Source organism: Lepidochelys kempii, chromosome 24 (genome assembly GCF_965140285.1).
Source record: "Lepidochelys kempii isolate rLepKem1 chromosome 24, rLepKem1.hap1, whole genome shotgun sequence".
NCBI classification, from domain to species: Eukaryota; Metazoa; Chordata; order Testudines; family Cheloniidae; genus Lepidochelys; species Lepidochelys kempii.
The window spans coordinates 7213681-7228559 of NC_136403.1; the positions used below are offsets into that span (position 1 = coordinate 7213681).

The 14879-nt window shown below is 57.5% G+C and overlaps 1 protein-coding gene across 4 annotated transcripts in view; it reads left to right on the forward strand.

Moving 5' to 3' along the window:
* ADAMTSL4 (ADAMTS like 4) overlaps window positions 1–14879 on the forward strand; it is a 59959-nt gene that overhangs the window by 14935 nt on the left and 30145 nt on the right. For all 4 annotated transcript variants that reach the window (XM_073322868.2, XM_073322869.2, XM_073322865.2 and 1 more), the window contains 3 exons: window positions 1549–1697; window positions 9700–9769; window positions 13973–14778. In XM_073322868.2, coding sequence (XP_073178969.1) covers window positions 1666–1697; window positions 9700–9769; window positions 13973–14778 — 908 coding nt within the window. In that variant the 5' untranslated portion in view covers window positions 1549–1665. The remainder of the gene's footprint in view (window positions 1–1548; window positions 1698–9699; window positions 9770–13972; window positions 14779–14879) is intronic.

Below are 14879 nucleotides of genomic sequence, written 5' to 3' on the forward strand. Positions count from 1 at the left end.
ACGGGCCCTGGCTCTGGGGCAGGGGCTGGGTGGCTCAGTGGGTTGAGAAGGGGCTGCAGTGCCCATCTCCCTAGGTTACCTGTTCGACACCAGCCCAGAGCAGCAGTAGCCAGCAGGAGGGACAGTCAGGTGCCCTTGTTCTCGAACAGGTCGGGTGGGTCCAGTTCCCGGGGAGACGAATGCTGGTGAGGGTGGCTGTTAATTGCCCCCCAGTCTAGTGGCCTCAGTGGAAAGCCCGAGGGCTGAACTGGCCCATGGAGACTGCACACGAGACCTTAGCCCCTGGCCCCCCTTTCTGATGACCTTGTGGGACGTTGACAAGAGGCAACCGATCCACAAGCAGCTGTTCTTGAGCCGGGGTAGGGCAGAAGCTGATCCCGTCCCCAGGAGACCTGCCCGCCCCAGCCTGGGCTTGGATCCTCCGGAGGTGTCTCAATAAAGCCCATGTTTGAGATGGGATGAGCCCGTCCCATCCAGTCTGCCAGGGGGCCTGCACCCTGGAGTGACCCTTGTGGAAGATATTTCCCAGCTGCTGTTCAGTGTTCCTCAGGCGAGCCGTTCTGCCGTCTCAGAGATCTCACAGTCTGGAAGTCGTCCCTGGGATCTAGCCTGGTCTCCGCTTTATCCTGGTGATGCCTCTCCGCCCCTGAGGCATGGGTCACCGTACTCACTGATGGCAATTTAGGCGTGGAATTCCAAAGGAGATTAAGGGAGTCCGGTGCCTAACTCTCACTTCAGTAGGATTTGGGCATTGATTCCTATAGGTTCCTGTGAAAATCCCACGCTTTGTAAGCACCCGTCCCATTGAAACCCTCCCTCCACGAGGGGCAGCTGCACTGAGCGACCCCCGCTGTGCTAAGAGGCGTGACAATGGATAGACGCGTTCCCTCTGAGAATCACAGCCGCCACTGGCGGGGCACCAGTTCTTGGGATTTTACTGGGAGTCTCGCGAGATTTGTCGTTTTCCTCAAAGCCCCAGCTCCTGGAGTCAGGTGATGATGAGCTCTCAGCTTGTATTTCAATAAGAAAAGACATTTCCTAACCTGCACAGTTGGAGAGAAAAGCTGGAACATGTGACCCCCCCCAACAAAGGCTCTAAACCCAGAAAGGAAATAACAAGATCCCCGAGTTCATTATTTTGTTTCAATCTCGTGATTTTTTGAAGGCCTGTCTCCTGGTGTTTGAATGCTTGGGGGCTGGCAATGCTGCATCTGAGATGGCTGGGAACCTCACAACAATCCCATCCTCCTTCTCTGAAAGCACAGGCCTCTGCCACCTGAGCTAATGGAGAATCTTCACTGCAGTGTGGCGTCTAAGACACACAGCGAGCAGTTCCCAGTTCTTTCCAGCAGAGAGCCACATTTGCAATGATGCTTCTCCCATGCAGCTGGTTCTTTGATTATGAAATGTCCCTAAGGGATTCAGTGTTAGGTTTAAGAACAGAGCCACCCTTAAAACCAGAATTGCCTGGACGTGCCGTCAATATTTAAGGTGGAGGTAAAGGGTTTATGTAACAATTGACTTTTGTCTCTTACTATTTTTACGCAGGGAGGCAAGGACGCCTTAAAAAGACTCTCAGGACAGCCCAGATGCTGAGAAGAAGAGGAGGTCATTTGAAGAAGTAAAGCAAGGAGCTTCCACTTCAAAGGAAGGAACTGAGGCAGGATGGGATCTGTGCATGGAGGCTGGATCAGCAGGTAAGGAGGTATAGTCCCTGGGCTTCTCTGTAGGTTTAGATGTTGTGAAGTGGGAAAGAGAAAGACCTGGAATCCAATGCACAGGGACTTCAGTCAATCTGTGGAACTCACTGCTGCAGGCAGTAGAGCCAACCCCTGCTCAGTTTATTTATATGGCTTACTGTGTCCATAGGGGTCCAGCCACCGTCATCCCTCACTTTACAGCTAGAGGGACAGCACTTTGCTCAAGCACACCAAGTGAGTCAAGGGCAGAGCCAGAAATAATCTCTCTGAGCAACTCACAGTCTGCAATGCGTTTATCTCACAATCCCCCAGAGGCAGGGCGGTACTACTATCCCCACTGTACAGATGGGAAACTGCGGCACAGAGCAGCTAAGGGACTTGCCCAAGGTCACACAGAGAGGCTGTGTCAGAGCAGGCAGTCCAGCCCAGCCAACCCAAATCCCATGCTACTGTCCTAATCACTAGACCATCCTTCCTCCTGTGCTCTCTGCCTCCCAGCCCGTGTCCCATTCACTGGCCCATGCATGTAAGCCATGCGAGCTCAGGTAACATGGTTAATCAGATCTCAGGCTTCAGGGTGGCAAGTGACCACCTGCTGGGGTCAGGAGGGAATTCCCTCCTTCCTCACCACCCCACGTTCCACGCTGCACAGTCAGCCAGGTGCAGTGTGGAATGTTTTTTATTTCCTTTGTTTGGAGCATCAGGTCTCGGCCATTGCCGGAGGCAGGGATGCCAGACGTGACGAGCCGACAGTCTGATCTGCTGGGGCAACTCCTCTCTTCTCCCTCACCACGCCCCAGCTCCTACTTCCTGGGCATTACTGGGTGGCCGTGGTCAGAAAAGTGACAACTGATGGCCCCTTCTTATCCAGACATTGGCGTGCGAGTGTGTGCACACGTGTGTGAGCACATGTAGAACCAGAGCTCCTTTAGTGACACAGATTAATATTTATCTTGCTAGCCCCCCAGAGCCATCTCAGCTCTGGGGAAGGGAGCTGGCCTCTGTCTGTTACCATTAGCCCAGCCCAGCTTCAGGATCAGGTGGGTTCAGTTCTGTCTCAGCCCCTCCAGGTCAGGGTTACGTGCGGGATGGCGCGTAAACCACACAGAACGTGGCGTGATTCTTACGAGCCTGGGGGAAGGTGTGGGGATGGTGGGTAGAAAGCCCGTCCTTTTACTTGTCAGCTGAGCCAGCCAGACCGAGGGTCTTTGAGACATGACAAATGTGGGTCCGCCCCCTGTTAAGGCCGTTCCCCCCCAAGAACAGAAAGATGCTCCCAGCTGGCTGGGTCTGCAAGGCAGGGATCCTAGGTGTTCACAGGGAATTTTACAACATTGATTGGACACACAAGCCTGCCGGGTGCTAAATGCCTCTGGTTCAGTCCTGGTCCCACGGAGCATAATGCAAGGGTCATAAACAGACCAAAAACCAGGGTGAAGGGAAGAAGGTAAAGATCAGGGAGGATTAATAGGCTCATGTGGCCACTTAGATCCAAAGCCCACTGAAATCACAACAGATCCGCCAGTCCCTGGGGCTCTGGATTGGCTCTAGGGCATGGACACATGGTGGTGGCTTCCCTTTAAATCTCACTTCTTGTAAGGTTTGCAGGAGTGAGTTTTATGAGGGGGTTGGAAGTGAGGCCAAGGCAGTGGCTTGGCAAACAGTTAGTGTCCTATTATATAGGGGCAGCCTAAAAGACTGGGTACGTGCCCCCATCTCTCCCTCTGGGGGCTGGTGCAGCTAAAGGATAAAAGCCTGCTGTTGTTGCTAGCTAGTGGAGTTGCTGCTATAGCGTAAGACCGTGCTGCAGATCCAAGCTTTGATTTTGCTGCTGACCAGTTCTAGAACGGGACGGGGACGGGAAAGGAGACCGGCCCGCACCAATGTAGTCGCATCGTTGCCGTGACAAGGGCACAAAATGCACCAAAAAAGGGACCACCAGCTACCAGCGTGGGGGTGAAGCAAATTCAGCTCACTTCTGCCTCAGGGATGTGGGAGCTTCCCTGCTGGGACGCAGCCCCGAGCCCCCGGTGCCCAGCACGACGCACGTCCCTGCGAGATGAAATGGGCAGCCGTGCCTCTGGCATCGCTTGGAGCTAAGGGGCCCGTGGAGGGGCCGCAGATTAAACTAGAGCCCACGGGAAACTGCGACGCCGAGCATCCCATGCTCCGTGTCGGGCTGAGATTGAGCGCCACACTGCATGCGGGGACCTGTTTGCTGGCGAACTCCATGCTCAGCACCTGGCCCGTGTGGTCTGATGCTGCTCAAGCTGGGCTGGTCGGCTCCACAATGTCTCCTGGTGCTGAGATGGTGACCCAGAAAGTGTCCGCTGGCCTCCTAGCTTGGGCTGTGTCCTTCCCTGGCTGCATTCCTTCGCCTCTAGCTCCCTTCGCGTTCCTGGTAAATGCCGTGGAACTTGCCCTGACAGCCCAGAGGGCCCAGCTGTAGCCAGGATGGCGAGCAGAACTGGGGCCAGATCCTCAGTAGATCTCTGCTGAATCTGAATCTGCATGGGTGTAAATGACAGCACAGGCTGCCGGGCAGCAGAGAATGAGACCCAGGGAGTTTCTGAGAGCCGCTGTCCAACCCTGAGCCTGACTGATCACATTTACACTGGGGTAAATCAGATTCTTCTAGCTCATGGGATGAGTTCTCCTTAGACCCTGCGCTACCATCCTGAGCTGTTTAACCCAGGAGCAGCCGGATTGCAGGATCGTGTGAGCAGCGGCAGAAGGGCTGGTGCCTGAGTGCGGAGTGGAGGTGCATGGGAAATGTTCTGGCGTTGACTTTCTAGTGGGAGTCCTGCTATGGGACCAGGAGTCAGAGCACGAAGGGAGGCATGTCGTGATACCACATCATCAGCCATTTGGGACCCTTGAATGGTTTGCTGCTCGGGCTCTGAGACGCAGAGATCTCGGCTCCACGTTGGCCTGGGGTGCTTCTCAGGCTGGGAGCAGATGAGACACTGAAGAAGGCGCCCTCTCCAGGGGAGGTCAGGGCCAAGGGCCGCGGCTACTTAATTCCAACCCTGCCGAGGTGGTGGAGCAGCTCCCAGGAGCTCTCTCGAACAAGCCGACCTTTCAGACCATGGCTCGACGCGCCTGCAACTCCCCGTCCAAGGCGGGGGAAACAATAATAAACACAGAGCGCGAGAGAGTTCATCTGTGTCGACAGCGCTTGAAAAGACCAGCAATCTTTAGTCCTCCTGGCTCGCACCCGGCTTCCGGCTGGGGACTGGGCTTTGCCACCAATTCCCTGCCGGAGACCATTGCCCGAAGCTGAATGAGATCTAACAGGGGCACCTCGGAGGAGAAAGAGGGGAGGGTTCGGCTGGGATAAGCGCGCCAGGCGGTCAGTCTGAGGCTCTGAATTTGAGACTTTAATCTGAATCAGAATTAGAATCTGAATCTACTCCGAATCCAGATTTTTAATCTGAACATGAATACATTTCCCAAGGGTGGAGGAGCATTCACCAGCAGTGGCAATTTAAAATTGGCTGTTGTTCTAAAATACACGCTCGAGTTCAAACAGGATTTAATTCAGGGCAGTTCTCTGGCCTGTGTTATGTGGGAGGGCAGACGAAAGTGGTCCCGTCTGGCTTTAGAAGCTAGGAATCTATAATCAAAACCACACATCTTAATTTGAATCTGAATGAATCGAATTTGAATCCTGCATCTTAATTGGAATACATTTAAAATGAATCGTAACTGGAATCAGAACTTGATTCTTAGTCTTAATTTGAATACGTCTCATTTGAATGTTACTTTGAATAAATGTAATCTGAATTCTACTCTGGATTTGGATTTTAGGCCCTGATCCTGGAGAGATGTTCACAAGAGCTTCGTTTTATGTACGTGGGCGTTCCCATTTAAATGAACGAGACTGTAAAGTTAAACAGGCTTAAGGGTTTGCAGGGTCCTCCCTTCATCTTAATTTGAACCTTAATCATTTGAATCAGCGTTTTAATAAACTTGATCTGAATCTTATTCTGAACTGTAATTAGAATCTCAGGATATTTTAATATGAGTTTAGGGCTAAAATGTCAACAGTGCCTAAGTGATTTAGGAGCCTGCATTACATTGGTATTTAGACTCCTAAATCAGTTAGGTTACATCTACACTGCAAAGAAAAACCTGTGGCACTGAATCTCAGAGCCTGGATCAATTGACTTGGGCTTGCGAGACTCGGGCTGCAGGGCTAAAAATAGCCGTGTAGACGCTCCCATTTGGGCTGGAACCCGGGCTCTGAAACCCAGTGAGAGGGGACAATCTCAGAGGCCAGGCTCCAGCCCGAGCAGGAGCGTCTACGCTGCTGTTTTTAGCCATGCAGTGTAAGCCCCACGAGCCTGGGTTGCTTGACTTGGGCTCTGAGGTTTTCCTTTGGAGTGTAGACGTACCCTTAGGTGCTTATCAAAACATTGCCCTGAATCAATTTAATTTACCTCTGCATCACTCCTTGATCAGACTGATTTTAACCCAGCACCCTGAGCTCTGGATCCCACATTTGCTCCGCTCTGGCTGCAGGTGCTTCCCTGAATAATCAAGCAATGCGATCACCTCAGTTCTCTGGGCTGCCTTCGGGGCCCCCGCACTGCCGCCAGCTCTTGCTGGGGGAAAGATGGAGCCTTGAACTCGGGGCTCGGTGGGCGGATGTGCGAATCCTCCTGGAATGTCTGCGTCGGTTTCGTCCACCATCAGAGACCTTGGATGGGGGGGTTGGATTCCCTTGAGGCAGAGCTTTTCCGGTCTTCTTTGGACAACGACTTTTCCCCAAGTGCTGCCCAAGTGTGGCCACTGGCCACATTCCTCCAGTCTGAAAATATCCCGTGCCCTTGACCTGATGGCCTGGCGGAGCAGGGCTGGGCTGGCTTTCCCAGGCTGCTGGCTGAAGGAACGCTGTGGAGGATGTACCCTCTCCAGCTGGTTAACCCCTGGGGCCTCGGCCGGCTCCCGTCCTCAGTGTGTGCGGAGGATCAGGGGTCTCGCCCCTCATTTCCCAGGCCAGGGATTCTGCAGGCAGCTCCGGGCCAGACACCATGGGCAGGCCGCTGGGGCTGTGTCCAACCCTCCCTTGGCTGCAGCAGGAGTCACAAGCACCGACTAGCATTACTCCAGATGCTGGCCGAGAGCTCGATGAGGGCCCCTGATGCATGACGTGGACTGGCCCAGCCCGGGTTTACTCTCCAGTCACCCGCCCAGCTGGCCGCTCTTTACATCCTCTCGCTGTGTTTGCTGCCTCTCCGGTGCCATTTCTGCCACCTGGGTGTGAAACTGCACGCTCCTTTGCTGGCTGCCCCTGAAACCCAGCCTGGTGCTGCAACCTCCCCGCGCGAGTCACCCTGGGCACCGGATTCCCGCTCTGTTCCTGGCCGGGCTGGTGGATCATCTGGCAAGTCCAGGAAAGGGTCAGGAATTCCAGACCCCAAAGAGCAAATAATGGGCTGAGAGGGGCCCTAGCCCTAGATCTTCATCGCTGCCCTGGTAGGTGACTGATCGCTGCCTCCCTGATGCTGCTTCTACCGGGATTTCACTGGGAAAGGCCTCTCCACGGACCCCTCGCTTGCGATCGCACTAGCCCCCGGGACAGACACCGCTGCGTCGACAGAAGGATTCCTCTATTGACTCTCCAGCCTCTCGCAGAGGTGGGGGAAACCTCTTCCCTCGCTGGTGGGATAGTCTAGACTATGGAGCTGTGCCGCTGTGGGGTGGATGTACCACTCATCCTGCTGTCCATGGGGAGGAGACATGGGCTGAGGGGGCTGTCAAGGAGCAGGTGTCTTGGAAGAAGGAGGGGCACTGATTTACCATTCTATTTCCCATGTTCTCATCTAGCTCCTCTATCTCCGGGTCTTTCGTCTAGTCACCGTAATGATGCCTCTCCAGTATTTTATGTCCATAGATCTCCCAAGTTCTTTGCAAAGGAGGGCGATAACCTTAGCCCCATTTTAAAGAGGGGGAAAACTAAGTCATGGAGCAGGGCTGTGACTTGTCCGAGGTCATGCAGCAGTAGAGCTGGGAATAGAAGGCAGGTCTTCTGAGTCCCTAGCTCAGGGGTGGGCAAACTTTTTGGCCCAAGGGCCACATCTGGGTATGGAAATTGTACAGTGGGCCATGAATGCTCATGGTTCCCAGCCAATGAGAGCTGCGGGGGCAGCGCTTGGGGCCGGGGCAGCGTGCGGAACCCTCCAGCTGCCCCTACGCATAGGAGCCGGAGGGAGGACATGCCACTGGGTCTGGGAGCCACATGGAGCCCCAGCATGTGCGGAGCAGGGCAAGCCCTGGACCCTGCTCCCCGTCAGGAGCTTGAGGGCCGGATTAAAACATTTGAAGGGCCGGATACGGCCCCCGGGCCGTAGTTTGCCCACCCCTGCTCTCGCTGGTGCGTTAGCCATGAGGGCACGGTGCACTCCCACTCTCTTGGGAGGAGCGGTTGGCTTTGTAACGTCCAGCCAGCCGGAGACAGGCACTGGGGCAGCTCCTGCCTCATTGCACTGGAGCTGCAGCCCCCTCCTGCAACCCTCAGGCGAAGATGTGCTGTCCAGAGCGGCCCTTGCTCTGTCAGACTGACGCCGTAGCTGCCAGGCTGTCCCAGCCGCCCCCGGCTGACTCAGGGTTCACGAGCAGTTCTGGTTCCCGTTTTTGTGCTGAAAGGAGCGAGGGGGGCTCTTCCTGGAGAGTGGTGGGGGCTTTGAGTGGGGACGAGCGGGTCAGAAAGACAACGAGCAGCTCTTTTGCTGTTTGGAGGAGAAAAAAAAAAAAGAGAGAGAAGATACTTGGCCGATTTGTGTGAACTCATCATCTGGGAGGAGAGTGGATGACTCAGGAGGCAACAATGGAGAATAACTAGGTCACTGGTTCAAATGGGAGCCCCCGTTCAGATAGTTCCGGGGGTCATGGGGTGAGGGTTTGGGGCCCCCTCCAGATTATTCATAGGTCTCTATGCTCCATGGTGGCCCCTGCTTTTTGCCAGCCCCAGACTTTGGACGTGGTTATTAGAAAAGCAAACTTTGCCTTCCCCCCCGTTTGAATTTTTCGGCAGTGACTCCCCTGGGAATTGGGATTACGGGAACTTTTCATCTCCAAGGTGCTGGTTCATCTCTAGTGCTGGTCAAGGAGCGTGGTGGGATTGGGGTAGGGAGCTGCTTGCTACGCGGCCGCCCGTTCGAACCCCGCCTTTCCCCACCCCCAGGCAATGTGGGAATGGGAGGTGGCTCAGGGCTCCGGGTTCAAATCCAACCCAGGTTGCTAGTGACACGAAATTGTCACCAAATTGTTCCTGAGTTGGAGGTGCTTTTCTGAGTGCTGCTTCGAATGCTGGAGTCCTCGAGGGGTTTGTTATTGTAGAGTTGCTCATGGGCATACTGGTTTGTTATTTTCTGGTTGCTCCTGGGCGTTGGGGCTGCCTATGCAGGCTTGTTGTTGGAGGGTTGCCGGTGAGCACAGGGGCAGCATGCGCAGGTTTATTATGGTAGGGTTGCGGTGGCAGGGTGCCTTGCTTTTATAGTTTCACAGACTCCAAGGCCAGTAGGGACCGTTGTGATCCTCTGGTCTGCTTTGTTATTGTAGGGTTGCTGTTGATCACTGGGACGTGGGCACTGGTGCAGAAACAGGGGCTCCTAGCCACAAGGCAAGAAAGCAGCGCTGTGGTTGGTTTGGATAAAATCTGTACAACGGATTACATGGGCCGATAGCAGAGACCCATGGAGACGGGTCTCACCCATTCTGGGCCGTCCAGCCGGGGTGGGGTGGAGCGGGTAGACACCCCTGTGTTACCGTGAAGAGCGGATTTGGGCACCTCTCCTCCTGGATTCGCGTGTGGAACCATCTCTGAACATTAGCAGCTGTGAGGTGTCGGGATAATGGGGGGGCTGGGTGGCCTGGAATCCAGCCCTTCCCAGGAGAGCGAGGGGTTAACAGCGGCCGAAGGGAGCTGGGCATTGGAGCCAGCAGGGTGGGCACCTCCTCTTGCTAACGGCCGCGTCTCTGGTTTTCTCTCCAGGCTTTGCATGGCTGGACTGGCCCTGGCTCTGGTCCTGCTGACGGCCCAGCTCTGCCAAGGCAGCCGGAAGGTGAGTCACCAGACCAAGGACCTTACAGCTGGGCGGGAGGATCGGGGTGGGGGCGGCTTGGGAAGCACAGACGAGTTATCTCGCCAGCCCCAATGTGCATCGCCACCTCCTGGAGTCACAGGCTTCATCACCAGCAGGGAACCTGCCTGGGGCGTCCCTCTTGGGATCTGCTGCTGGGCTAGTGGAGATAGACCTTGGCCCCCTCCCCCGGAGCCGGGCTGGCCCGCAGGGCTAACGGGGATAGACCCTGGCCCCCTCCCCCAGAGCCGGACTGGCCCACAAGGCTAATGGGGATAGACTGTGACCCCCTCCCCGGAGCCGGGCTGGTACATTAGGCAGGGTTGGTGACCTGGAGACCTTTCTCCTGGAAAGCAATGGGGAGGTGCCCCTTAGGGGGTGCTCTCCCTTCTGTGGGGGTGACGCCAAGCGTGCTGGCTGCACCTGATCAGTCACAATCTCCTGGTGCTTTTTGGGGTGTTATACTGGCCAGTCCCAACTGGAGGTAGATGGTGTTCTCCCTCCATCAACTCCCTTGGGGCTGGGTATATTGTACTCCAGCACTGCATTGCCTGGGGTGTTGCTGTGGGCTGTTAAACAGCTGCCATGTTCTTCCCCAGAGGTGGCTAAAATCAGGCAAAGCAGGAGCAAGTGGGAATGGTGGGGCAGGGATAACCCCCTGGGGCCTGGTTCTCAGTGACGGTGCAGCTCCTTTATGCTATTCAGGCAGGAAACATTCCCCTGAGAAAGCCCTCATCCTGGGGCCTCCACTGTGCTCTGGCTAGTCTCTGCTTCCCCCAGCTCATATGGGGCTGTGAGAAGCTGAGCATGAGTTAGAGCAACCTCAGGGCTGCTCTAAATTACACCGAGGGCCAGGCAAGGCCCTGTGTGCAGGGATCACAAGTGTAGTGTTGCCAGAGCAGCTGTGGGGGGGCTGTCTCCTGGGTCGGGACTCCTGGGTTCTATTCCCAGCTGGGAGGTGGGGGGAGATGGGGGTCTAGTGGTCAGAGTAGGAGGGATGCTGAGAGTCCGGACTCCTGGGTTCCATTCCTGATTCTGGAAGGGAAGTATAGTCTAAGGGTCAGAGCAACCCCCCCCCAACACACACCCGGATCCCACCCTTGGAGGAACAAGTAAAGATCAGGCCTGGGTTAACCAGTAGCAGAGGAAGGTACAGAAACAAGTGGGAGAAAGAGGCTTAAGCTTGGCTCCAGATTCTGCCCTGGGATTTGCATACGCTGTGGGAGCTGCGTGCACGCGGCACCAAACAGGGATGGGAGAGCACCAAGTGAGCGAGATGGGCAGGTTCTCCAGGCAAAAGGCCGCTTCCTTTTGCCAGATTCTCCCCTGGAGGGGCTCTGCAGGCAGCCTGCATGTCAGGGCTGCTTGCGGGCTTGGGGAGAGGCAGGGGCAGGGGAGACGTGCATTAAAACACAGCGTCACATCACGGGCCAAGTCTATGAGGAGCGGGATGCTGGAGGGGAGGGCGGGAGCTTCTGAACGACCGTCATCGAGGAAATTCCCAAAGAGCCGAGCCAGCGCGGAGTGTCCTCCCTGCGGCCTTGGTATGTTGCAGCGAGCACTGGCCGGGGCAGGAGCAGCATCTTGTCCGCTTTAGGAGTTTACAGCCCGTGGAAATCAGCAGCAATCTGGGCTGAGGGGGAAGCCAGACGCTCTGCGGGGTGGGGTGGTTCTCTGTGTGTTTTCTCCGGGGCAGCCTTGCTAACCCGGCCGCGTGTTGCAAAACGGAGCTTTCCCTGGCTCTGCCGAGCAGTCCCTGTGCCCCCCCCCCCAGCCCTTCCTCCGCCAGCGTCCTTAGGAGCCAGAGGCCCTCAAGCAAAAGCCAAGTCGTGAGCCGATGTTTGCTCTTTGCCCTGCATGTTGTGCACAGTCAGTGAGCGCCACACTCAGCCGCTCTGATCTGCTGGCGTGCTACGCCCTCTTGGGCACACCGCCGTACGAGGCACCAACAGTTGGAGGATTGGGCCCACAGCTGGGGGAGTTTGGGATTTGGATTGGCGGGCCCTGCTGGTTGGGGTGTGTGGCTGAGGGTTGGGGACAGGGGCTCTGGGTGTCACTCAGCAGCTGGCAAAGCCCCCCTTTTTACAGCAGGGGAAACTGAGGCACGGCACGGGGCCGTGATTTGCCCCAGGTCACCCCGCAAGCAGTGCTTGGACTAGAACCTGCGGGCCAGGCCAGTGCTCTGCCTAGTCGGACACAGGGTTACAGTAGCACCGAAGGGCCCCAACTGGGCTCTGCAGAGACACAGAGTGCGAGGCAATCCCTGCCCTCTTGCTCCCAGTCTGAACAGCCAAAGGGGAAACTGAGGCACGATAGCCGGCCACAGTCGCCCAGCGGGTCAGTGACAGAGCTGGGACTAGAGCGCTGTAAGCAGCCTCCCAGCTCTGGCTGGGCAGTCTAAGGGCTGCCCCAGTGCTCCAGGGTGGTATCCTTGTGTGAAGGGTCAGCGGGGCTGTACTCAGCCCTGCCCCCACGGCTTACACTGCACAGGTAGCTATGCTTCTGAGCGCTGGAAAGGCTCTGAGGCATCGTGGGCCTGAGCCCCAGCAGGCGTAAATCCAGATCGACTCCAGTCAAATGGCGCCCATTGATGCCAGCAGCAGACTTGGCCCTCAGCTCTCAGCCTGACTGTGTCGGTCCTTCAGGTGCCGTTGTTCTTGGGGGGGAAGGAGAGGGGGCCCCAAATCCTTTGAAATCTCTTTCCCTCTGCCCGTCTCCACTGCTTCTCTGGCCCAGGAGGGGGCAGAGGAATGTGCTGGGCACAGGGCAGTCAGGGCCTTGGTGTGGAACGCCCGGCCGGCGCTTTCCAGTGTCCCTGGAAATGAAAAGAAAAACATGGGAAATTTCTGATGCGGACACGGGGGCCTGGACAGGCTCGTGGGGGGAGGTTGTGTGATGGGGGTGCTAGATCACTGGTTTGAATGCAGCCTGGGGCGTTACTGGGAGACAGTCATTATGCCCATCTAGCAGCTGTTTGCTGTTGGCCTGCATGGAATGAGTTGCTAGTTCTCAGCCTAGGACCAGTGTTTCCCAGCGGCTAGAATAGTGGAGCAGGACTCAGGAGACCCAGGTTCTACCCCTGACCGCCTCTTGCTCTGCCTCAGTTTCCCCATCTGTCAAATGGTGATAAGATCCTGACCTGCTTTGCACTGTGCTTTGAGATCTCCTAATAAAAAGTGTTCTACAAATGCTAGGGGTCATTGATGCTTCCCCTGGAGATGCTGAACCTTAGCTGAATCTCCTTCCATCTTTTTGATGAATGAGCCATACAAAATATATATATAGCCCGCCCAGAGAAGCTCGCGGGCTGTAGCCAGGCTGGCCAGCTTGATCCGAGCCACTAGAGCAGAGGCCCCAACCTGTGGGGCGCAGGAGGAACGTTTGTTGGGGGGCAGTGGCAGTGCTCTGCTTTGCACTGAGTGGGTTTAACAGGCCTCTCCCCGCCCCACGGTACCTGTGCCCTCGTTAAAATCCAGCCAAGCACTAGCGTCTCCTGAACCATGCCAAATATTGGCGAGCACGTCTGTTTTCTTAATTTCCTTTTTTGGCGAAGGCTGAGCCCTCCAGCCCAGGGGCCTTTGGGATGCTGTAGTGAGGAGCAGCGAACAGCTGGGCAGCGATAAACTCCCCAGCCTGCTCCCCACAGCTGGACCCGCCCCGGCTGGCGTGGGATTGTCCCTCTGTCTGAGGCACCCGGGAGAGGCCAGGCCAGGCAGAGCCAGCTGAGGTGGGGGGAACAGGGAAGGACCCCACGTTTCGCAGCAGGGACACAGAAGGAAAAGCTGAGTGGGCAGGTCCGTGCCCCTCGTCCCAGCCTGCTTCCCTTCAGCCCCGTCTTTTGGCTTCTCTTCCCCCGTCTCCGGTCTCTTCCCAGGTACCAACCCGCTCGCCGCCGGATCCAGGAGGCTCTCCCTGCCCACCTACGTCTTTCCGTCTGTCTTAGCTCCAGAGACCTGGGCCACAGCTACCCCTTGGCACCCAGCGCCATCCCTGAGTCCTGGCTGGCATGGGGCTGCTGGGTCAGGCGTTCAGCTGTGTAGAGGGGATGCGAGCCCCTGGTCAGATGCTCACGGGGTGGAGGTGGGAGGCTCCGACTGAGGCCAGGCCAGTGGAGTTGAAGTCCCCTGCTCTTCAGAGCCATGGCCAGAGCCCCCCGGTGACGGCTGTCTCCTTGTGCCCTTGCAGGTCCCACAGCGGACGTCTCGGCAGGTGCCCGAGGAGGACGGAGATGGAAACCAAGTGGCGGGCACCTGGAGCGGCTGGGGCCCGTGGTCGTCCTGCTCCCAGCCCTGTGGGGTGGGGGTCTTGGAAAGGGTCCGCACCTGCCTGCCCCCCTATCTGCGAGCCCCCTGGGGGGGCCCTCATGGCCCACGCACGTACGCTCAGCCCCTGTACCCGGAGGAACGGGCCAATCCTTACCCACCCCGGCCGTCCTACCCCCTTCACACTGATGGGGAGTCAGGGGCGCCTCTATCCCCACCGGGGCCTGCCTTCCCCCTCCACACCGGCTCTGCCCTCCCCCTCCACAGCGGCCCCAGCCACACCCGGCCGGCCCCCCCTCCCGCCCGCTTCGGGCCCCAGAACAGATACATCCGCCGCGAGTCCTTCCCCTCCGAGCAGCTACCTTCGTCCCCGCTGCGGGACGCCTCCTCCCGCCCCTCCAGCCGCGGGAGGGACCCAGCCCTCGCCCCCGGAGCCCCAAGGCGGGAAGAGGACCCGTCTGGCAAAGCAGGCACCTCCAGCCGCAGCCTGGCCCACTCTTCGCGTCGGCTGCGCCACCCGGATGCTCCCGCCACCTCCAGCCCGCAGAGGCCCTCCAGACATGGCGGCGCAGCCCTGGCGCGGCTGCCCGCCCAGGACTCTCTCCCGCTCTTCAAACCCGAGCGGCGAGGCAGCCACCAGGCGGGCGGCACAGCCGGCAGCTCCCAACACGGTGCCCTCGGGTCCAGGTGGGCGACATCCCCAACACAGGAGTCCCGCGCCGCCAGGAGGTGAGAGCCAGGTTCCCCCGTCGGTCCCCCGTGGCAGAGCCTGGGCTCGCAACCAGGCCGGGGTGGGAGGCGAGGGAGAGGGAACCGGCTGGCTCTGGGCG